We start from the raw sequence: 24,660 nt of genomic DNA, 5'->3' as shown, positions 1-24,660 counted from the left end.
ACACACACACACACACCCAAAGAGCCTCAGTAACCTTCCACACCCAGGTACACACACACACACACACAGGTATACAAATAGTAAACAGACTGACTTATATAGCGCCTTTATCCAAAGCGCTTTACAACGGCCTCTCATTCACCCATTCACACACAGATTCACACACCTGCAAGACGCCGGCCTGCTCACTGGGAGCAATTTGGGGTTCAGTGTCTTGTCCAAGGACACCTCGACATGTGGCCAAGTACACACACACATACACACACAGGTACACACACACTCTCTCAACGTTGTCCATATCTCCCCTCAGCTGTTCTTTAAGAGTAAGGGTGTTCTTAACGAGCTGGGCTTCGTGCTGTTCTCTCTCACACACACACACACACAGGTACGCACACACAGACACACACACACTCACAACGTTGTCTATGTCTCCCCTCAGCTGTTCTTCAAGAGTAAGGGTGTTCTTAACGAGCTGGGCTTCGTGCTGTTCGTTAAGAAGAACGCCGTCATGGTTCTGATCCCCAAGTTCGGCCTGGAGGGGACCGTCTTCTTCGACAAGGAGAAGTCCAAACCCCGGCTCACCTTCAACGAGCAGGTAGGTACCTGACCCCTGGCCCTGGAGGTAGCACGTAGCATCGTTAGCCCTGGCGGTCAAATGACCATAGTCTTTACAATGGGAAACTGCTACTGACACACAACGACCACTAGTTGGCACGTCTTGTAAATGAGCCTGCCTCCTACGCAGAAAAACTGCTAAATATCTTCATACTAGCTTATCCTGATGTGATTTAGAACATGTAAGGATACTGGGTGGTAGAACGCACATATCTAGGACAAGTCATGAAGAAAGGAGGGTCCTGAAATTTGGGGACACAGGGTCAAATGACCCCACCCATGGCTGTTCTAGTGCTAGCATGTAGCAGGGCGTACACACTATGGGCAAGTTTCTCCTCATCTGTGTATGCCCCCTCCCTCAGATCCCCACCCTGCAGGTGGAGGACCACACCTTCCACATGTTTGACCAGGTGAGGGTCACCATCAGCCTGGACGCCACCAACATCCAGCACCAGAAGATACGCATGTCCCTGGTGGAGCCCCTGGTATGCACACACACACACACACACACACACACACACACACACACCCACACACCCACACACACCAACATCCAGCACCAGAGGATACGCATGTCCCTGGTGGAGCCCCTGGTACGCGCGCACACACACACACACACACACACACTGGTGGACTCCCTGGTACGTACGTACACACACACACACTTACTTACTTTGATATCTGCACTTTTTGAGAGGAAGCTTAAGTAGACTCAAATAAGCGTTCCATTACTTAACATGCCACTGTAGCCTGTGAAAATTATTATTATTTAAGCAATATCACACGAGATGGAGTGCTGTTATACTGAATATCAGCACGGTTGTGATTCGGTTGCCTAGTAACCTGAACACAAACATCCGCAGGCTAGCTACTTTGTATCGTGTACATTTATCTGTACGTTTCCATTTATTGTGCAACCAGTGAAATATGACTCGGTTGACAGTCGCTTTGGTGGTGAATGTGTGGATGTGATTCAGATAGTACATTGCTCATAACGACCGTTAATGTAGTCTAATTAACGGTCATTTAGTAGAACACCTGTGCGGCGGAGTGATACATATAGTTAAAAGTCCCAGTGCTGTTATACTGTATATCGGCACTCATGGAATGCCTCTTGTCCAATCAAATTACTTGGTCGGAACTGTTGTATAATATTATATGATGAATACACTCTGATATGTTGTTCTAGAACCCTACTAACGTGTTGTTGTGTTCTAGATCCCTGGTGTGAGCGTCACGCCCTCTGAACCAGAACCAGAGACCAAGAAACCCAAACTGGACCGCTGACCTCTGACCTGCTGCCAACCCAAACCGGACCGCTGACCTGCTCAACTGACCCCTCCCCCCGGTGACTGGGACAGCTTGGGACAGCTTGTTCTGGCACCTGACCCCTCCCCCCGGTGACTGGGACAGCTTGGGACAGCTTGTTCTGGCACGAGTGCAAGACGTTCTGTAACTTCTGTATCAAGATCCATGATGTAAACCCCTTCTGCTGCGTTCATGGTTTATTATTTGTGATGATTTGAAAGCCTTCCTACCGTCTCCCCTCCCTGGCCTATGGGGTAACAGAACACTTGGTCATAAATATAATTTTTCATGTGAATGTGAGGATAGTATACAGGTTGCTGTGTGACTGCTTGTCTCCACGTTGCTGCTGATCATGAATGAATGTTCAGCTACGTAACCTAGTGCACGTAATGCTACGTTCATGACATGTCTAGGAACCTCAGATGTCTCCAGCTCGGAAACCTGTTTTCAGATGATGCCTGAGTTTCATAAGCATCAGAGGAGCGTCATAACCAACCGATAGGAAGTTGTACGCAGTGTCTTTGACACCTTGGAGTTCGTCCATCTCCACGTTCTCCTGCAGGTCTCTCTTGAGCTGGGTGCTCTCATGGCTCATCTGAAGGGTTGAAACTGAAGTGTTTTCGAAACTTTTTATTTTCTTTTACGTTAAATGTAACTTAAGTTTCTGACTTGTCATGAAAGCAGCATGTGACTGTTAGGAGTGCTCTGATTAGCTATGACATCATGATATGACGCAGTGTTTTTGTATAATAGTCGACAGACTTTTCTTACTGTTTGTTGTTGTACTGTAAACTGCCAATTAAAAGGTCTCGTTTTTAAGCCTGTCTCTCTTCTTCCCCTGTTCCACCCAGGCAAGCCAGGGGTCAGAGGTCAGATCTCTAACTGTTCTACCAGGCAGGACCAGGGTCAGATCTCTAACTGTTCCACCAGTCAGGACAAGGGTCAGATCTCTAACTGTTCCACCAGTCAGGACAAGGGTCAGATCTCTAACTGTTCTACCAGGCAGGACCAGGGTCAGATCTCTAACTGTTCTACCAGACAGGACCAGGGTCAGATCTCTAACTGTTCCACCAGACAGGACCAGGGTCAGATCTCTAACTGTTCTACCAGGGTCAGGTCTCTAACTGTTCTACCAGGGTCAGATCTCTAACTGTTCTACCAGACAGGACCAGGGTCAGATCTCTAACTGTTCCACCAGGCAGGACCAGGGTCAGATAACTGTTCTACCAGACAGGACCAGGGTCAGATCTCTAACTGTTCTACCAGACAGGACCAGGGTCAGATCTCGAACTGTTCCACCAGTCAGGACCAGGGTCAGATCTCTAACTGTTCCACCAGACAGGACCAGGGTCAGATCTCTAACTGTTCTACCAGACAGGACCAGGGTCAGGTCTCTAACTGTTCTACCAGTCAGGACCAGGGTCAGATCTCTAACTGTTCTACCAGTCAGGACCAGGGTCAGATCTCTAACTGTTCTACCAGTCAGGACCAGGGTCAGGTCTCTAACGTTTAGAACCGTCTCTCTGCCAGGAAGACTGGTTCCATAGTGGCACCAACACTTGGCTGGTCTAGAAACAAGAACTACCGGCGTCAGGGTCTGGGGATGGGGTTATCGTGATCAACAACTAGAACTTTGTGAGAATGGCATAAAAAAAAATAACTTCTTGAACGGAATCACCGGCCATAGAAATCGCGACGAGCAGCACAAATACGTTGCACGTCAAAATGAAACAGCACTGACTCACATTAAGTGCACATGCGTTACAATGAGCCCGTCCTCCGATTTCTACCTCCACCAGCCTCCCCGGACACACACACAGTAAATGATGACTCTGAGAAGTTATGAAAAGTTCAGTGTGTTTAATGTGGCTCAGGTCATCTCAAACCGCACATACTTTATTAAAAGTAATAAAATCATCTTCGCACCAGTCATAAACATGTAATAAAGATGTAATAAACATCATCATATATCTGGAGCTCACAGGGATTCAGGAGAGGACGTTTGTGCAAGGTCAGCAGTGGTTGGTAGCATTTCACATTCCCGTTTCATCTCATGAGTGCTTTGAACATCGTGTAAACATTACATCACGTGACATCATCATCTTAGGCCCCAGGTGGGGGGAGGCTTCCCCTGTGTCGTCCAATCAGCTTAGTGGTGAGGGAATATTATCTGGGAAACAGGAAGTGGTTGTCAATCATAACTTGTACCACAATCATGACATACATGAACCCAAACAACCCTGCTGCTGTCTGTATGGACCCACACCTTCAGCTTAGAGTGTGTGTGTGTGTGTGTGTTACGTTATCTTAAGTGGTGTGTGTGTGTGTTACGTTATCTTAAGTGGTGTGTGTGTGTGTTACGTTAGCTTAAGTGGTGTGTGTGTGTGTTACGTTAGCTTAAGTGGTGTGTGTGTGTGTTACGTTATCTTAAGTGGTGTGTGTGTGTGTTACGTTAGCTTAAGTGGTGTGTGTGTGTGTGTGTTACCTTAGCTTTAGTGGTGTGTGTGTTAGTGTTACCTTAGCTGTGTGTGTGTGTGTGTTACTTTAGCCTTAGTGTGTCTGTAGGTGTAGGGGTCGTCAGGCAGGTGTGTGTGTGTGTTACCTTAGCCTTAGTGGTGTGTGTGTTAGTGTTACCGTAGCTGTGTGTGTGCGTGTGTTACTTTAGCCTTAGTGTGTCTGTAGGTGTAGGGGTCGTCAGGCAGGTGTGTGTGTGTTACCTTAGCCTTAGTGGTGTGTGTGTGTGTGTGTGTGTGTGTGTGTGTGTGTGTGTTACCTTAGCCTTAGCGTTGTGTCTGTAGGTGTAGGGGTCCTCAGGCAGGTGTGTGTTGAAGGACTCCTTGTCTGACAGGCCGTCTATCAGGCTGGCTGCTCCCACAGAGTAGGTGTTGTAATAACCACTGTCCACCTGCACACACACACACACACACACACACACACACAGACACACACACACAGACACACACACAAACCAGCCAGTTAACCAACCAACCAGTTAACCAGCCTCTCACCAAGTCAGCCAACTAGACAGTTAACTAGTCACTCTCACTAAGTCAGCCAACTAGCCAGTTAAACAGCCTCTCTCACCAAGTCAGCCAACTAGACAGTTAACTAGTCACTCTCACTAAGTCAGCCAACTAGCCAGTTAAACAGCCTCTCTCACCAAGTCAGCCAACTAGACAGTTAACTAGTCACTCTCACTAAGTCAGCCAACTAGCCAGTTAACTAGTCACTCTCACTAAGTCAGTCAGCCAGTTAACCAGCCTCTCTCACCAAGTCAGTCAACTAGCCAGTTAACCAGCCTCTCACTAAGTCAGTCAGTTAACCAGCCTCTCACTAAGTCAGTCAACTAGCCAGTTAACTAGTCACTCACTAAGTCAGTCAACTAGCCAGTTAACCAGCCTCTCACTAAGTCAGTCAACTAGCCAGTTAACTAGTCACTCTCACCAAGTCAGCCAACTAGCCAGTTAACTAGTCACTCTCACTAAGTCAGTCAACTAGCCAGTTAACCAGCCTCTCACTAAGTCAGTCAGCCAGTTAACCAGCCTCTCACTAAGTCAGTCAGTTAACCAGCCACTCACTAAGTCAGTCAACTAGCCAGTTAACCAGCCTCTCACTAAGTCAGTCAACTAGCCAGTTAACCAGCCTCTCACTAAGTCAGTCAACTAGCCAGTTAACTAGTCACTCTCACCTAGTCAGCCAACTAGCCAGTTAACTAGTCACTCTCACTAAGTCAGTCAACTAGCCAGTTAACCAGCCTCTCACTAAGTCAGTCAACTAGCCAGTTAACCAGCCACTCACTAAGTCAGTCAACTAGTCAGTTAACCAGCCTCTCACTAAGTCAGTCAGCCAGTTAACCAGCCTCTCACTAAGTCAGTCAGTCAGCCAGTTAACCAGCCTCTCACTAAGTCAGTCAGTCAGTTAACCAGCCTCTCACTAAGTCAGTCAGCCAGTTAACCAGCCTCTCACTAAGTCAGTCAACTAGCCAGTTAACCAGCCTCTCACTAAGTCAGTCAACTAGCCAGTTAACCAGCCTCTCACTAAGTCAGTCAGTTAACCAGCCTCTCACTAAGTCAGTCAACTAGCCAGTTAACCAGCCTCTCACTAAGCCAGTCAACTAGCCAGTTAACCAGCCTCTCACTAAGTCAGTCAACTAGCCAGTTAACCAGCCTCTCACAAAGTCAGTCAACTAGCCAGTTAACCAGCCTCTCACTAAGTCAGTCAGCCAGTTAACCAGCCTCTCACTAAGTCAGTCAGCCAGTTAACCAGCCTCTCACTAAGTCAGTCAGCCAGTTAACCAGCCTCTCTCTAAGTCAGTCAGCCAGTTAACCAGCCACTCTCTAAGTCAGTCAACTAGCCAGTTAACCAGCCTCTCACTAAGTCAGTCAGTCAGTTAACCAGCCACTCACTAAGTCAGTCAGTCAGCCAGTTAACCAGCCTCTCACTAAGTCAGTCAACCCGTCTCTCTCTCCAGTCAACCAGCCAGCCAGTCGGTCAGTGGAGGAAGAGGAGGTAGTCACTAATAACTCATACATGGTTCAAGCATAAATATAGACCAGTGATTCTGTTTATTACTGCAACAGGCAGTCATGTCACAATCATGTCACAATCATCAAGATCAACAGCAGTGAATCATTAGTGACCGCTACATATTAAAAACAAATAAATAGGCAAAAAATGCTCATAAAAGGCTTGGAATTAACTAAATCATTTATGCAGTAAAAGAATAATATTTTCACAAACTCAACCAAAATATTAGTATCAGTAGAGGTTAGAGACACGTCTCTTCAGGCTAAACCTTAACCGTCCCTCGTGAAACCCCTCCGTCCCCTCTACCCCCTGTAGAGTTTCTCTACTGTAAATAATAATAATACAATTAAAATAAGGGTTAGGGTTACAAATATAAAATAACATGATTAACGATTACTTTTTCTTGCGATGATGTTGATTGACTTAAAACAAATACATTTGTCTAAGTAAGTCGCTTTGGGTAAAGGCATCTGCTAAATGTAAATGATAAAGACGTCTGCTAAATGTAAATGATAAAGACGTCTGCTAAATGCCAGAAATGTAACAATGTAAAGTATGTTTGTCTGGTCCTCAGTGGTTTAGTTAGAGGTTTAATAGAGGTGTGGTTAGAGGTCAGTGGTCTCTCTCTCATACACACCTGCATGTTAGAGGTTTAGTAGAGGTCTGGTTAGGGTTAGGGGTGTCTCATACACACCTGCATGCTGCAGTCCTGGGGGAAGGTGCTTCCCTCCGCCAGCAGAGACACGAACATGTGCGAGGAGCTCTCTGCCGCCGACACGCTGCCCATACGAGAGCTGGTCAGCCTGACCGGACACACCCCCCCCCCTCGTCCACCTCCTCCCTCCTCTTCCTCTCCGGGGAGGTCCTCCACCCCTCCCTCCTCCTCCTCCTCCTCCACCACCATCTGTACACAGTCCAGCGGTCTCTCTCTCTCTCCCTCCCCCAGCCACCCTTCCCCCCCTCCCTCCCGGGACGCGGGGCGGACAGGGGAGGGGGTGCAGCAGGGGTCCAGGTCCATGGGAGGCAGGGGGGAGGAGGGGGGGTGGTCCTGGAGGATGGGGGACATGAGGGGAGGGGAGGCCCAGCAGCGTGTGCGGGGTCTGGGCTTGGCGGGGTGCTGGGGGGGGCCACAGCTGCGGATGGGGGAGCAGCCCTCCACGTAGGGGCTCTCTGAGCACGCCTTGGCCTCCATGTCCTGGGGGGCGCCCCCCACCACCACCACCACGCCCCCCCCCACCACGCCCTCGGGGGTCACGAAGGTCAGCTTCTTCCTCTCTCCTGCAGACCCTAACAACAACAACCACAAATACATGTCACCTTGTGTGTCTGTGTGTGTGTGTGTGTGTCTCTGTATGCGTCTCTCTGTGTGTGCCTGTCTGTCTGTGTGTGTGTGTCTGTCTGTCTGTGTGTCTCTGTGTGTGTGTATCTTTACTGTACATATCATACTGATATTCATGCTGATATGTTGACTTTATATCCATATATATAAGGTTCAGAGAATAGGAAATGTTAGAATAGGTATAGCATAGCATAGAGTACAGCACAGTGTTTTATTTGTATAGTATAGTATAGTGGATAGTGTACATAGCCTTTATTTATGTAAACCAGCTCTTTTTCCCTTCTTGTTTTTAGTTTTTTTTTTTCCTAGCACCAGGGGAGCCCCCCCCTCCCAAATGTCGTTGTTTGGTACCTGTACTATATCAATGACAATAAAGACCATTCATTCATTCACTCATTCATATTCATTGCACGTATACTGACTTTATATTCATTGACTTACACTCACTGTAATAGCGTATACTGTCCCACCATGCACCGTCCATACATTCATGTATATCTGGGGGGTATTCCATCAACATCGCTAAAACAAAACCGCGAGACTTATCAAAATAAGACAGATTTCATTTGATAAATCTTAGGGGATTGATCAGAATAAGCCTGGATTGTCCTTTAGCGACGTTGATGGAATACCCCCCTGGTTAGATGCCCAACTGTGTTTCGTTGTCACTGTACCCTTGTCAATGACAATAAAGTTGAATCTAATCTAATCTAGTCTAATCTGATCTGATCTAATCTGATTCAACAGGCTGGTGCCCCGGTAGCATCGTATCAAGGTGCTACGTCACAAGGGTGGACGTCTTGGGAGTTGTAGTTCTTCTCGTAGACTAGGACTACAGAATGAAGGACGACCCTACGCATCCCAAAGCCCTGGAAGCCCCTCCCCTAGGCCACGCCCTCCGTACCTGTGCTGACGGGCGTGCGTGGACCAATGGGGGACAGCGTGGGGGACAGGAACCCTGCGGGGGAGGACCTCTCTGGGAACAGAGGGCTGGTGACGCTGCCCAGGCTGTAGTCACGGCAACGACCCCCCCGGATGGGACTGGAGGAGAAGTGGTCCTGGGGGGGGGAGGAGAGGGGAGGAGAGAGGAGGGGAGGGGAGGAGAGAGGAGGAGGAGGGGAGAGGAGGGGAGGGGAGAGGAGGGGAGGGGAGGAGAGATGGGTTGTTTCACTAACATTTTCAAACCCTTCAGTGCCTTTTGTGAAGCTCCTCTCTACCCTACCCAACGTCACACCCCTCCTTCATGAAGGAGCAGGAACTGGACCCTCAGACACAGGGTTCCCACACCTTCTGAAACATCACATCAAGCACCTTTCAAGGACTTTCAAGACTCAATTCCCTCAAATTCAAGGACCCAACACGGCCTAGTTTGAGACAGATATACTGTAGTTGAAGTTAAAAAAATTTCAATACACATTTTTTTTTTTAGAGAGAGGGGAATTTAAGCACTTTCAATGACCCATGTCTATTTTCAAAAACCTTCAAGACCGTGATTTTTCCCCCCTCAAATTCACAAACTTTCAAGGATTTCAAGGACCCGTGGGAACCCTGCACACCACCACCGGGTAGCGCTCTACTCACGGTGGAGGGGGTCAGGGCTGCGATGCCAGAGGACAGGGGGGAGGAGGCAATGGAGGCAATGGAGGAGAGGAGGCTGCTGCAGGGCTTCCCGGGGCTGGGGGGGCCGTCCTGGGGGCCTCTCTCTGGGCTGGGGGGGTTGGAGGACTCAGAGCCGCTGCCGTGGCCGTCCAGGAACAGCTTCCGTCTCAGGGAGGAGGAGCTTAACGTCTCCTGCACCTGCTCTGACTCCTCCTCTGACCTGTAGAACTCACCTACAGGAGGGAGGGACACACACAGAGAGAGAGACAGAGAGAGAGACAGAGAGAGAGAGACAGAGAGACACAGAGACAGAGGGACACAGAGAGAGAGAGAGAGACAGAGAGACACACGAACACAGACAGACACACACATATCAGCATTTCCATCTGCACAGAGAAAACACTAGAAAAAAAGTGTGTTTCATTATTTTTTTTACGTGTGTGTGTGTGTGTGTGATGTGTACCTAATATCTTCTCCAGGTCGAAGTCCACAGGTAATGACAGGGCTGTCTGACAGGCAGCTGAAACACACACACACACACACACACACACACACACACAATTATCCTCTATTCTTTGAGCTGCAACGTTTGCAGGAAAAGCGCTATACAAATAAAGTTATTATTATTAGTATTATTATTATTCCAAAGGCGTGTTGTGTAACAGAACAGTGTCTGAAAGCTCTCAACCAACCGTTGGTCCTCTTGGTTTTCATTGGCTGAGGCTCTTCAAACAACAGCGGGGAGAAGGACGCTGCTGCAAACACACAACATCACCGATCAACATCCACCACAGTGAGTAGGCCAGTCTGCATCCAGAGGCAAACGTGTGTGTGTGTGTGTCAACATCCACCACAGTGAGTAGGCCAGTCTGCATCCAGAGGCAAACGTGTGTGTGTGTGTGTCAACATCCACCACAGTGAGTAGGCCAGTCTGCATACAGAGGCAAACGTGTGTGTGTGTGTGTGTGTGTGTGTGTGTGTGTGTGTGTACGATCAACATCCACCACAGTGAGTAGGCCAGTCTGCATACAGAGGCAAACGTGTGTGTGTGTGTGTGTGTTTGTGTGTGTACGATCAACATCCACCACAGTGAGTAGGCCAGTCTGCATACAGAGGCAAACGTGTGTGTGTGTGTGTGTGTGTGTGTGTGTGTGTGTGTGTACGTACTTTTGGCAAAGTGAACTTGTGCTGATTGTTTGCTCGCTGGTCCGGCCCAGGGTGAAGGCACGATGGCGTCTTTAGTGAAAAACTTTATCAACAACAACAACAACAACAACACTGTTACAACGACGCCTCGGATCAGCCAATCATAACACACACACAACAAATGTTAGATTCTCCTAACAGCACTGTGGAACTGACGTGTTCCCATGACAACCATTTAACATACCTTCTCAATCGCACTCTGGTGTTTCGCCTCGATGTCAGAGTCCAACCTGGAACAGGCGGGGAACAAGCGCATGCGAGTGAACAACACTGTTAGGGCTTTCACACCAGCAAAGAACCGTGCCGGTTCGCGTTCGCATTCGGAAACCTCAGAACGTTGTATCGTTCGCCAGACAGCGCCAATGTTCGGAGGTTTCCGAATGCGAACGCGAACCGGCGCGGTTCTTTGCCGGTGTGAAAGCCCTATGTGAGGGACGGAAGGATCTAGAGAACCAGACTGCAGCGATGGGTTCCCTCTAAGAGGTCGGGGTTAGGTTGTGATGGGTTCCCTCTAAGAGGTCGGGGTTAGGTTGTGATGGGTTCCCTCTAAGAGGTCGGGGTTAGGTTGTGATGGGTTCCCTCTAAGAGGTCGGGGTTAGGTTGTGGCGGCCATAGAGTAGGAGTGGCCACATCCACTGTTCCCCTCACTGTCCCCCCCTCGAAACTCAAAGGCTTGGGAGACTGTGCTTTTTCACGAGCTGCACCCCGCCTCTGGAACTCTCTCCCTCAACCACTCAGACACTCACCCTCACTCTCCATCTTTAAATCCCACCTCAAAACCTCCCTGTTCTCCCATGCTTACAACCTCCCCTACCCTTAACCCTCTCCCCTAACCTGCCAACTCTGTGTTCTATGTGCTCATGTTATCTGTTGTTAACTCTGTGTTCTCAGTGCTCATGTTATCTGTTGCTTGTTGTTTCTGTGTTTCCTGTTTTCCCATATTGTCAGCGTCTTTGAGCCCCAGAAAAGTGCTATATATATATATATACAATGAATTATTATTATTATTATTATTATTATTATTATTATTATTATAGAGAGAGGGGGGGAGGCCATTTTGTCAGAGCCTGAGCCTAGACGGCTGCTCACCTGGTCTGGCTCAGGAACAGGGACTGGCGTCGGATGTCCTCTGGGTCGATGTGCACCGGGATCAGGCTGGACATCTCCTCTATGGACCAGTTGAACTTGGCGGGCGTCTGGAACAAACAAAGTCATTTGGGGGGGGTTGGTACTTTTCTGTTTTTACTGGATAGAGACAGTAGAGAAAGACAGGAAAGTAAGGAGGAGAGGGTATGTCAGCAGGGCATGGGCCGGGTTCTAACCCAAGCCGACATGAGCACATGTGTGTGTGCGCTGTAGGCTGTGGTGCTAGACCACTGGACCACCCCAGGCCATGGTGCTAGACCACTGGACCACCCCAGGCCGTGGTGCTAGACCACTGGACCACCCCAGGCCATGGTGCTAGACCACTGGACCACCCCAGGCCATGGTGCTAGTCTAGACCACTGGACCACCCCAGGCCGTGGTGCTAGACCACTGGACCACCCCAGGCCATGGTGCTAGTCTAGACCACTGGACCACCCCAGGCCGTGGTGCTAGACCACTGGACCACCCCAGGCCATGGTGCTAGACCACTGGACCACCCCAGGCCATGGTACTAGACCACTGGACCACCCCAGGCCATGGTGCTAGACCACTGGACCACCCCAGGCCGTGGTGCTAGACCACTGGACCACCCCAGGCCATGGTGCTAGACCACTGGACCACCTCAGGCCATGGTGCTAGTCTAGACCACCCCAGGCCGTGGTGCTAGATCACTGGACCACCCCAGGCCATGGTGCTAGACCACTGGACCACCCCAGGCCATGGTACTAGACCACTGGACCACCCCAGGCCATGGTGCTAGTCTAGACCACCCCAGGCCGTGGTGCTAGATCACTGGACCACCCCAGGCCATGGTGCTAGACCACTGGACCACCCCAGGCCATGGTACTAGACCACTGGACCACCCCAGGCCATGGTGCTAGACCACTGGACCACCCCAGGCCGTGGTGCTAGACCACTGGACCACCCCAGGCCATGGTGCTAGACCACTGGACCACCCCAGGCCATGGTGCTAGACCACTGGACCACCCCAGGCCATGGTACCAGACCACTGGACCACCCCAGGCCATGGTACTAGACCACTGGACCACCCCAGACCATGGTACTAGACCACTGGACCACCCCAGGCCATGGTGCTAGACCACTGGTCCACCCCAGGCCATGGTGCTAGACCACTGGACCACCCCAGGCCATGGTGCTAGTCTAGACCACTGGACCACCCCAGGCCGTGGTGCTAGACCACTGGACCACCCCAGGCCATGGTGCTAGTCTAGACCACTGGACCACCCCAGGCCGTGGTGCTAGACCACTGGACCACCCCAGGCCATGGTGCTAGACCACTGGACCACCCCAGGCCATGGTACTAGACCACTGGACCACCCCAGGCCATGGTGCTAGACCACTGGACCACCCCAGGCCGTGGTGCTAGACCACTGGACCACCCCAGGCCATGGTGCTAGACCACTGGACCACCCCAGGCCACTAGAATGCTCTCTTACTCATCATCATCATCATCATCATCATCATCATCATCAAGGTTTCAACACCAACCCATCGCGTGAGCTACCGCAGCCAGAAGTTGAATTACAAATATAAAAGAATTAAGAATTTCTCTGATTCGTATTAATCAAAGACTCAATCACCCCATCACAAGAGCGGACCAGAGAGAGGTGGTTAGCTGTGGCAGTCTATCTTAACGAGACCAGAGGGACTTCGGGGACTCCTGACTGAACAAGGTTTCCAGGGCAACCAGCATCTGTGACTGACAGGGATAATCCTGACAACAACAACAACAACGTTGGTTGCTAGGTGACTGCCTGTATCTGTCTGTCTGTCTGTCTGTCTACACACACTCACAGCGGAGGAGCCCTTGGCGGTCTTGAACACGGAGGGGCTGGGCCCCAGGGCTTCGTGCAGGCGGTGGTAGTCATTGGGACTCTCGAAGGGGTTGCGGATCGCCGGCCGGCCCGGGGTCTCCTCCGGCGTGATCTGGAGGTCAGGGAGCTCTTCCATGGTCCAGACGTCTGGACAGCTCTACCTACTGGACACCTCCACCTACTGGACACCCAGACGACACAACATTGTCAAAAACAGCGTCGATCTCGACCACATATATAGAGAGATATAGAGAGTTATGGTGAAGATAAGACAATAATAATAATAACTGCTGGGGTTAGATCACTGCGATCACCGCGGAAAGGAAACAGTTTGGTTAGTTGATTGCTAACTAGGTAGCATTCTCTGCGGGTAGTACAATGTAAATTGGCTAGCATGCTAGCTGGTCTTATATGGTCTTGTTGTATATATATATATCTATATAATTTAGAACTCGTTATTGAGCTAACCTAACCGAACAGTAGTCTAGTTATGTGATCATATATGATATTATTAACCTGATACTTACAGTAGCTGAGGGACACCTGGGCAGCACAGCGAGGCTGGAGGAGAAATGCTGTTAAGAGTTCAAACCATTATTTCAAGTTCCCCCACATCACCCGTTGGCCAATCAGATTGTAATATAGGGAGTTCCATGACAGCCAATCAGATTGAAGGAAAGAAGTACGCGACAGCCAATCAGATTGAAGACCGCAGAAACCCCCCCCCCCCCAGGTGATGCCTGCGTCACTTCCGTTTCGCTCCAGTTTGACTTCCTGTGTGCCGTTAGCGGGATGGCGAGCGCAGCCAACATGAACGCTGTCCGAGACACGATGGATGGTAAGAAACGACAGATTAACCGTACAACATTTTTGTCTTTTGATAATTTTGTTGTGTTTCAAACAACCCCTACGCCCGATGTTGTGTCAGTGATATGCTTTAGTAGCGATGGCGGAAATATTGAAATATCGCGATTGGCGTTTTTCCCCCTCTCTCCCTCCGTATCCATGGCAACGGAAGGACACATCATGTTTTCGTCTTTGGTTGAAAACGTAGAAAACGAACACGTCAAGATTAGTAAATACTATAACTAGTAGTGGCTATAGGGCTTCCGTATCAATGTGATTACACTGAGTGTCTAATATTCTTCCCCCTCCCTCCTCTCTCCCTCCCTCCTCTCTCCCTCTCTCCCCCTCCCTCCCCCTCTCCCCCTTTCCCTCCCCCTCTCCCCCTTTCCCTCCCTCCCCCCTCTCCCCCCTAGTCCTGTTGGAGATCTCGCGGCTTCTGAACACGGGCCTGGACCTGGAGTCTCTGTCCATCTGCGTGCGTCTGTGTGAGCAGGGCATCAACCCCGAGGCGCTCTCCTCCGTCATCAAGGAGCTGCGCAAGGTCTCAGACCCGCTGAAGGTGAGGCCAGGGCTGGGTAAGATGGGTCTGGAGTCAGCCTCTCCTGGAGCTAGGGCTGGGTAAGATGGGTCTGGAGTTAGCCTCTGCTGGAGCTAGGGAGGGGTAAGATGGGTCTGGAGGTGGAGCTAGGGAGGGGTAAGATGGGTCTGGAGTCAGTCTCTCCTGGAGCTAGGGAGGGGTAAGATGGGTCTGTGGTTAGCCTCTGCTGGAGCTAGGGAGGGGTAAGATGGGTCTGGGGTCAGCCTCTCCTGGAGCTAGGGCTGGGTAAGATAGGTCTGGGGTCAGCCTCTCCTGGAGCTAGGGAGGGGTAAGATAGGTGTGGAGGTGAGGGTAGGGCAGGGTAAGATGGGTGTGGAGGTGAGGCTAGGGCTGGGTAAGATGGGTGTGGAGGTGAGGCTAGGGCTGGGTAAGATGGGTGTGAGTCAGTCTCTCCTGGAGCTAGGGAGGGGTAAGATGGGTCTGGAGTCAGTCTCTCCTGGAGCTAGGGAGGGGTAAGATGGGTCTGTGGTTAGCCTCTGCTGGAGCTAGGGCTGGGTAAGATAGGTCTGGGGTCAGCCTCTGCTGGAGCTAGGGCTGGGTAAGATAGGTGTGGAGGTGAGGGTAGGGAGGGGTAAGATGGGTGTGGAGGTGAGGGTAGGGCAGGGTAAGATAGGTGTGGAGGTGAGGGTAGGGCTGGGTAAGATGGGTGTGGAAGTGAGGCTAGGGCTGGGTAAGATGGGTGTGAGTCAGTCTCTCCTGGAGCTAGGGCTGGGTAATTGTAGATGAATTGACAGATGTAATTGTCTTAGCTTCTGTGTCCGACTCAAACAAACACCTGACTTTAAAGGAAACCTATGATGCTCTGTTTACACAAGTTAATGTAGGTCTCTGGGGCCCCCAAAACATGTCATTGAAGTTTTTTGCTGAAAATACCATTGAAAGTTTAATCTAATCTAATGGCATTCCAGCGTGCCTCTAAACGCCTCAGTTTCAGTCCTGTTCTCGAGGGGCTGTTTCATGGGTTGGGATATCATCAGCGGTTTTCTGTGGATTTGCTGAAAAAACATTGTTCCCAGGGGAATACAATTAAAAAACAAATACCCCTGTGTTCCCCACAAAACAAGGAATCCAAAACCAGTTGAATGGAAACCGTCTGACTTTGCGTTCGAAAGCGACATGCGGATACACACGGGTCAGGAGACCATCAGTGGTTTTCTGCGGGTTCTCTGTGTGGCAGCGCGGCGGGAGAAAAACACACGGTACCAAACATCCCCGCGTTCTCCTCAGAACAAGGAATCCAAAACCCTTTAAATGGAAACGGTCGTAGTTTCCCTTCGAATGTAGCGAACGGACGAACACGGCGGGGGAAATGTTCAACACAGTGTCCGATTTAATACAACGCATGTCAACACGCACGACTCCACTCTACCCCAGTATGACGTAAGGCTGAGAGGCCAATCAGAACGCCTAGAATCCCATGTTTGTTAACAGTTGCTTTATTTCACCGTTTCTGTGTTAGTAGGGTCATCAGAGACCTGAATGTACAGCATCACAAGCACTGGGAAAGTGTGTGTTTCATAATATGGGACCTTTAAGACCTTTAAGACTTGTTTGGGTTTGCTACAGATTTGTAGTGGGGTAATGTACTGATCTGTCTGTCTTCTACCTGTCTGTCTGCTGCTTATCTGTCTGCCTGTCTGTGTTCTACCTGTCTCTGTCTGCCTGTCTGTGTTCTACCTGTCTGTCTCTCTGTCTTCTACCCGTCTGCCTGTCTGTCCCAGGCCTCTGAGAACAGCTCCAACTGAAGCAGGAAGATCCCAACAGCTCTCCGCAACGGTCTCTCAACGTTGCCAAACCTCTACACCACCACCCTGGACCCCCCCCCCACCCACCACCACCCTGGACCCCCCTCCCCCACCACCCTGGACTCCAGCCCCAGCCCCCTCACCAGCCTCACATAAACAAGCCATAGTTTTCTGCCTCAGAGGAAATCTGTCTTCCGTACGTTTGGTTTTTAAGCATCGGTGCGTCAGTGACTGCTCCTTGACCTCAGTCAGAGTGTTGTGTTATCAGACTGTGATGGCTGGTAAGGTGTGTGTACCGGCCGTGATGTGTGACACGTTCTAATGCTTTGGTCCTCATGTCGGGATCTGATGTAATGATCTGACTTTTCTTTCGGAAAACGTGAATACATTTCCCGCGTTGTTGAAACAACTAACACAGCTTGTTTTGTGAGCCTGCTGACAATGTAAAGTAGTGTTCTAGTTAACTAGGTAGCAGTGGGGATTACTCACCCAATCCATTGTGTTGCAGTAGTTTGGCTTGACTAGCGAGTTTGTGTCGTGATTCTCAACAACGTTGAAACGTAGTTCCGTGTTTCAAAAGAAAAATCTGAACATTTTGATTGGTTGCCGACATGCGGACCAAATGATCAGACTGTGTCACATATGAGAGGCAGTGGTTCATCACTTCCTGTCCCCTCAGAGCTGAACATCATCACTTCCTGTCTCCTCACTGACGTTATGATTGGCTCCCTCCATCCTCCTTGCTCCCAGCAATACAAAGATGGGTTGTTGTTTTTAAAACATGTTACCTGACAATGAGTTATTGTATATTATGTGACTATTGTACATTATATGAATATAATGTGTTTTCCAAGTTGTTGTTTTGTTTTTCTTTTTGTTGTTCTCTCAACATCTGATTGTGTGAATGATGGAACTAAAACGTAATTAAAAGCAGTTGCATTTTATATCCACAAGATGGCGGTGTCTCCCTTCCTCCGCCCTCCGTGGTGGTTGGTCCCGGTGTCCCAGGGTTCCGTGGGTCCCGCTGAGCGTTCCGTGTGTGTGACTGATTCAGCCTGAGAGCCTTTAGATCTGATCAGCCGCCTGCATCCCCCTGTACAGTCTGTTACAGTCAGCCTTAGTGTGGCAGGGAGGGATGGTACTACACACACACACACACACACACGTGAATGAGAAAGTAGACTCTTTGTGTAAAAACAGCGGGAACACTGTGGGCTAGTTAGATGGTGGTTAAGACTAAAAAACATCCTCAATGGAGAGATCTTTACATATGGACTGCACTTATATAGCACCTTTATCCAAAGTGCAAACGGCCTCTCATTCACCCATTCACACACCAATGGCGGCGAGCTACCATGCAAGGCTCCGGCCCGCTCACTGGGAGCAATTTGGGGTTCATTGTCTTGCCCAAGGACACTTTGACATGTGGCCAGCCGGGGCTCGAACCGCCGATCTGCCGACCTTGCGATCATTAGACGGCGGCTCTACCTCCTGAGACACAGCCTCTACCTCCTGAGACACAGCCTCTACCTCCTGAGACACAGCCTCTACCTCCTGAGACACAGCCGCCCCATTTTTAATAGGGCAATGAAGTTGGCTAGACAAACCTATTTCTCCGATATCATTTCTGAAAACGAAGGTAACCCCAAAGTGCTTTTTTCAACCGTCGATCGTCAGATTAACCCTTCAGTGGTTCGCTCTGCAAGTGTGATTCAATCCTGGACTTGTCTGTCAAACCGGCCTTATAACCAGCACTCGAGATGAGGGGGGATGGCAGCCCCCCTGAAATAAAAAAAAGTCTAAATCATCCCCCTTCTAAAACTGCCATCCCCCCTTTCCATCCCTTATGTCATTTTATCAATGAACGTGGTATTACTGCTATTTCAACATTTAGTTTTGCGCATAATGACTAAAATACTGTGGGAGGGGGGGGGGCACGCACACATGCAATGACATTTTTACAATTTGTACACTGAAGTCACTGACGCTGTGGGGATGCTAAAACTGTCCCCATATGATAAAATCCACCATCCCCCCCCCTGATTTTCTTTTACAACTTGAGTACTGCCTGTACTGTATGTCTGTAAAGAATTGATGTTATCATGTTATGTTTTGTGCAGAACAACAACTTCCTTTGAAAAGACAAAACCCAGAGGAAACTGTCCACCGCCGCTCCCACGCATCACCAGGAGCCTCGCAGAGGGTTAGCGCCAGCGTAGTGACATTAGCATACCGGCCAGTCAGCAGCGGCGGATCAACCCAGGGGATGTTTCCTGCTTCCATCACCTCTGTCGCTCTTTGATCAACAACCCTGCAGACGCGCCCGTCAGACCAGGCCGGGACCAGCTCAGATCAGCCCCGTGTGAACGTCACATTATTCTGTTATTCTGTCTCTCCGCAGAAACAGACAAACATTTCATCTCCTGAGTTCGGTCCTTTGAAGAAAAATGCAGAGTTCACATATTATTCACACACAGCAACGTGGACCCCCTCCACCCCCCCCGCCCCCCCTCCCTGGACCAGGAGCTGTCTGTCTCTCTTATAGGGCACCTGGGGGCAGGGTTCCTCCAGCCCTCCCTCCTCCTCTCCCTCCCCCCCCCCGCCCTCTAAGCCCCCCCTGACAGCTGGAAAACCCTCCTCTGTCAGAGAGTCCGGGAGGTTCCGTGAAAGCATTCATGTCTTCTCTCTCCACCACACCCTCCCAGAAGCATCTGTCTAACCCCCCAGACACACACACACACATGCAGACACACACACACACAGACACACACACACAGACACACACACACACACACAGACACACACAGACAGACACAGACACACACACAGACACAGACACACACACGCACAGAAACACACACATTTTAAATGCTTTATTTATGTCCACATAAATACAAAGTGCATTAAGGACATAAACACTATCAGTGCAATCAGTTCAGACACACACACACAGACAGACACACACACATGCAGACACTCACACACACACGCAGACACACACGCACATGCACACACACACACATGCAGACATACACACACACACACACACACCCATCCAGACACACACACACACACACATCCAGTCACACACACACACACACCCATCCACACACACACACACAGATTCTGTGAATAGCAGCTTTGTGAGAGAACCTTTGGCCCGGTCCTTTGATGTCCTGTACCGCTGCGTCTCTGTGTCCGGGCGGGGCTGTGGGAGGGGCTGTGTCCTGTCGATACAGCACTAACCTCACACTTACTTTAATTTATTCTATTATTCTATTGTCGCTTTATGTTGTTGTTGTTGTTGTTGTTGTTGTTGTTGTTGTTTGTGGTGTGAGCTGCTGTAACGCCTTCATTTCTTCATCAATGAAGTACCTATCACTACCACTACTAGTACCTATCTATCACACAGCCAGGTCTCTCCCTTGTGTGAGGAGGTTGTAGTGTGTTTGGGTACCCTAACCCTGTGTGTCTCCTGTAGAAGTCTCTCCTGTGTGTGTCCTGTAGAAGTGTCTCCTGTGTGTGTCCTGAGGGCTAAGGTGTATCCTCTTGATCGTTATTCAGATCGGAAATACCTGACACTGTGATGTGAACGTACTCTTACACCAGCTCTGTTCTCCAGGCCTGTGTGTGTGTGTGTGTGTGTAGCTGTGTGTGTGTGTGTGTGTGTGTGTGTGTGTGTAGCAGTGTGTGTGTGTGTGTGTAGCAGTGTGTGTGTGTGTGTGTAGCCGTGTGTGTGTGCGTGTGCGTGTGTGTGTGTTTGTGTAGCTGTGTGTGTGTGTGTGTGTGTGCGTGCGTGCGTGCGTGCGTGTGTGTGTGTGTCATGGCCGCTCCTCGGGGGCTGGTAAACGTTGTCATTAAGGACTATGGATGTTTTCTGCGGCTCCGCTGACGTTCCTGTAATTGCTCCGCAGATGAATGATTACGTCTGCGTTAATGGTTCTGTTGCTTTTAATAAGGATGCTGTAAAGATTTCATTACGCGTGTCATATCTCACTACTAGGGGCTGGAGTGATGGACATTCATTCATTGTTTTTCCCTACAGAGAAGTCATAGAGTACACAGACACTCTTTTAAGGTGCTCCATTGGTGCGGCAGATAGCCTAGAGGTTAGAGAGGCAGGTAGCCTCCTAGACTAGAGGTTAGAGAGGCAGGTAGCCTAGAGGTTAGAGAGGCAGGTAGCCTAGAGGTTAGAGAGGCAGGTAGCCAAGAGGTTAGAGAGGCAGGTAGCCAAGAGGTTAGAGAGGCAGGTAGCCTAGAGGTTAGAGAGGCAGGTAGTCTAGAGGTTAGAGAGGCAGGTAGCCAAGAGGTTAGAGAGACAGGTAGCCTAGAGGTTAGAGAGGCAGGTGGTCTAGAGGTTAGAGAGGCAGGTAGCCTAGAGGTTAGAGAGGCAGGTAGTCTAGAGGTTAGAGAGGCAGGTAGTCTAGAGGTTAGAGAGGCAGGTAGCCTAGAGGTTAGAGAGGCAGGTAGTCTAGAGGTTAGAGAGGCAGGTAGCCAAGAGGTTAGAGAGGCAGGTAGCCTAGAGGTTAGAGAGGCAGGTAGCCTAGAGGTTAGAGAGGCAGATAGCCTAGAGGTTAGAGAGGCAGGTAGTCTAGAGGTTAGAGAGGCAGGTGGTCTAGAGGTTAGAGAGACAGGTAGTCTAGAGGTTAGAGAGGCAGATAGCCTAGAGGTTAGAGAGGCAGGTAGTCTAGAGGTTAGAGAGGCAGGTAGCCTAGAGGTTAGAGAGGCAGGTAGTCTAGAGGTTAGAGAGACAGGTAGACTAGAGGTTAGAGAGGCAGGTAGCCTAGAGGTTAGAGAGACAGGTAGACTAGAGGTTAGAGAGGCAGGTAGCCTAGAGGTTAGAGAGGCAGGTAGTCTAGAGGTTAGAGAGGCAGGTAGTCTAGAGGTTAGAGAGGTAGGTAGTCTAGAGGTTAGAGAGGCAGGTAGTCTAGAGGTTAGAGAGGCAGGTAGCCTAGAGGTTAGAGAGGCAGATAGCCTAGAGGTTAGAGAGGCAGGTAGTCTAGAGGTTAGAGAGGCAGGTGGTCTAGAGGTTAGAGAGGCAGGTAGTCTAGAGGTTAGAGAGGCAGGTAGCCTAGAGGTTAGAGAGGCAGCTAGTCTAGAGGTTAGAGAGGGTCGCTGGTTCAAGAGCTGGTGATTGGAGGGTTGCTGGCATCATATCTAAGGTTACTACTACCACTGCCGTTGTGCCCTTGAGCAAGGCACTTAACCCCTAATTGCTCCAGGGGTGCTGACTGTGGCTGACTCTGTGAGCAAAAAATACATTTCGTTGTTAAAAGTTGAATGTAATCTTATCTTCATAGCATCATACTCCTTTGGCACGTGTACTGTATGGTTGTGAATGCTGTATTACTGTGTCTCATACAAGCAACTCAATGCCTCAACAGTCTCACTTAGTCAGAGGTTCATGGTTCCCAGGTATGAGTATTTATTCCCTATAGTTGTCTGAGCTCTCCCACCATTTTTGATCTTGACTGCGATTTTATCTTTTGTGTTATTGTTTTCTTTTGTTTGTACGGTGTCCTGGAGTCTGAGAAAGGCAATAAAATCTATTGTTATTCTTATTGTTATTGTTATTAACGTTGTTATTAACATGGTCGTCTTCTTGAGTCAAACAAATGGACTTCAGCAAGCCCATGATCTCAGGAAGCCATGATGTCATAGAGCCCATGGTCTCATCCAGTCCAGATTAGCAGCTGGATCTCCGTCTGATTCAACACAAACAAACACTTCTGAACACAGACAGATCGTCGCTTCCCTGGTTTTCCCAGTGAGCATTACCCAGAAGGCCCTCTGTTCTCCTTCCCTGGTGTTCCCAGTGAGCATTACCCAGAAGCCCCTCTGTTCTCCTTCCCTGGTGTTACTAGCTGGGTTTCCGTTAACCGGCAATTGCCGGTCTTTGTCCGGTAAAATTTGGTGAAGTCCGACAAATTGAAAAGTCGTCGGACATATTGTCCGGTGAAAATAATTCCCTTTGAATACAATTCGCTAAAGCTGGCTGGGTGCGTTCGTAAACACGCTCTGGAAATCCGATCAGCACTCGCGGAACGCCTCTCGTCCAATCAAACGACTCGGTCGCTCTGTGACATCGAAGCCAGCGTGCGCTCCGGCGCTCTCAGAGCGTGTTTACGAACGCACCCCTAGAAGTTTCCAGCCAGCTAGCTGAAGCTGCTACACACACCAGAGCCATGGCGACCGAACGGCAAGTTAAACAACATACTATAAAAGTGACATTGTTTTACTCATTACTCATACGTTTGTTGTCATTCGGCGGTGCTAATAGTCGCTTTCTTTTTTAATTTATTTAATTTATTTTATTTTAGCAGTTTCCCCGAAAGTTAAGTGTTTGTTTTTATATCACTATTTGCACTTCTGGTTAGATGCTAAACTGCATTTTGTTGTCTGGTACTTGTACTCTGCAATGACAATAAAGTTGAATCTCACCTAATCTAATCTAATCTAATCTAAAATAATCTAAAATAATCCCATCACTATTACTCCCTATTTTCATCAGTGTTTCAATCCTTGAATCTGTGATGGAAATCAAGCAAAGCCACTTCAAGTCTCCCCACCACTGATAGCGCTGGGTGTGCCTTTCCTTACACTCTCGGTTATTCCCTGTGGATTTAAAAAAACGGTGTTTTGGTTTCTATAATGTGGTCTATTCTCAGTGTTGACGAGCAACTCAGGGGGCTTTGAGATGGCTAACAGCTAATTAAAGGAGTAATTCCACTCAAAAGGGTAGAAGTAAGCTGACTGTCTGTCTGTCTGTCTGTCTGTCTATCTGTCTGTCTGCCTGCCTGTCTGTCTGTCTGTCTGTCTGTCTCTCTGTCAGTGTGCTGGACTACCTATGACTTCCATGGTACCTGGGAACGCGTTGTCGGAGAGAAACGCCCTCTGTACAAAGGACCTACTGACCAAAATCCCTGTTCCCCGTAGCCTACATGCTTGCACTGTTACTGTTCAATAAAATGTTATACATCTAGACATTGTGGTATTTCTTTATATACGTATCCCAGACTGCCTATCAATTGTTTCTCAATAAACAGTTATGTTCTTCCCATTGTCATACTCCCGAGCTAAACGAAATGCCTTCCCAACCAGCGAGACTTATAGAAATGACGTTGTTTTATTGATTTAAAAAAAAAAAAAAGGGTAAAACTGTAAAGAGAAAATAGAAAACTCACATTAATCCCAAACAATTTAACAAACTTCAGTTAACGTAATGTGGAGTCCGTTCATTGATCGATGCTGTCTGTTCAGTTCCCAGTGAGGCACCCGTTCAGCGCTGGATTTGACGCATGGCATAGCGCGCATGCGTCAAATCATGTTATATTATTATATATTATATAGCTCGCATCTAATCGTATCGGATGAGAAATAGACATTAAATGGCATATATAGGCCGCTACACAACAGTAATCACCGCGACAAACATTAGATTTGGAGGAAAAAAAAATATGATTTTGAAAAAAAAAAAAAAATTATATTTTAATATGATGACCGGAATATATCACGTTTGTCCGGTAAATCGAATTCTTCCCGGACACGATGTCCGACGGCAAATTTTTCTAACGGAAACCCTGGTTACTAGTGAGCATTACCCAGAAGGCCCTCTGTTCTCCTTCCCTGGTGTTCCCAGTGAGCATTACCCAGAAGCCCCTCTGTTCTCCTGAGGGGTTACGTGACCTTGCTAGTGCGCTGCTGCTAATTTATAACGGTATACCATTTGATTAGGCTTCTTTGATTCCCTTAAAATTCATAGCTGTGAATATTGGATAATAAAACGGTTTAGAGGATCATTAGAGATCGTTAGACGGATACGTCGGGATCAAAATAGGTTCTCAAACTTCAAAAGTCTTTTGGTGACTTTGTTGTTTTTGGATCGCTTCCAGTATT

The 24,660-nt window shown here is 49.0% G+C and overlaps 3 protein-coding genes across 3 annotated transcripts in view; 2 read left to right on the top strand and 1 right to left on the bottom strand.

The window, feature by feature from the left end:
* The window catches only part of dis3 (DIS3 exosome endoribonuclease and 3'-5' exoribonuclease), a gene marked incomplete at its 5' end in the record, with an annotated part of 19,919 nt that extends 17,254 nt beyond the window's left edge, over window positions 1-2,665 (top strand). The window contains 3 exons of the mRNA XM_080539402.1: window positions 440-595; window positions 978-1,100; window positions 1,834-2,665. Coding sequence (XP_080395528.1) covers window positions 440-595; window positions 978-1,100; window positions 1,834-1,902 — 348 coding nt within the window. The 3' untranslated portion in view covers window positions 1,903-2,665. The remainder of the gene's footprint in view (window positions 1-439; window positions 596-977; window positions 1,101-1,833) is intronic.
* On the bottom strand, window positions 2,342-13,711 carry bora (bora aurora kinase A activator; the record flags this gene model as incomplete). Its single annotated transcript, XM_080539835.1, has 12 exons — window positions 2,342-2,518; window positions 4,697-4,828; window positions 7,145-7,264; window positions 7,436-7,728; window positions 8,694-8,847; window positions 9,371-9,621; window positions 9,852-9,914; window positions 10,081-10,143; window positions 10,556-10,637; window positions 10,779-10,824; window positions 11,684-11,790; window positions 13,556-13,711. The coding sequence occupies 12 exons, from the start codon at window positions 13,709-13,711 to the stop codon at window positions 2,342-2,344; spliced, it is 1,644 nt and encodes a 547-aa protein (XP_080395961.1).
* Window positions 13,712-14,363: 652 nt separating this feature from the next.
* On the top strand, window positions 14,364-17,549 carry mzt1 (mitotic spindle organizing protein 1). Its single transcript, XM_080538769.1, has 3 exons — window positions 14,364-14,413; window positions 14,835-14,980; window positions 16,741-17,549. The coding sequence occupies exons 1-3, from the start codon at window positions 14,368-14,370 to the stop codon at window positions 16,762-16,764; spliced, it is 216 nt and encodes a 71-aa protein (XP_080394895.1). The 5' UTR covers window positions 14,364-14,367; the 3' UTR covers window positions 16,765-17,549.
* Window positions 17,550-24,660: the final 7,111 nt, after the last annotated feature.

Source organism: Nansenia antarctica, assembly GCF_963989245.1.
Source record: "Nansenia antarctica genome assembly, chromosome: 9".
Classification (NCBI taxonomy): domain Eukaryota; kingdom Metazoa; phylum Chordata; class Actinopteri; order Argentiniformes; family Microstomatidae; genus Nansenia; species Nansenia antarctica.
The sequence above is the reverse complement of the archived record's forward strand: the minus strand, read 5'-3'. Positions and strand labels throughout refer to the sequence as shown.

Coding starts and splice junctions, on each gene's coding strand:
- mzt1 (XM_080538769.1), top strand. CDS start 14,368: ATGGCGAGCGCAGCCAACATGAACGCTGTCCGAGACACGATGGATG. Junction 14,414..14,834: donor TGTCCGAGACACGATGGATG/GTAAGAAACGAC, acceptor TCTCCCCCCTAG/TCCTGTTGGAGATCTCGCGG. Junction 14,981..16,740: donor AGGTCTCAGACCCGCTGAAG/GTGAGGCCAGGG, acceptor TGTCTGTCCCAG/GCCTCTGAGAACAGCTCCAA.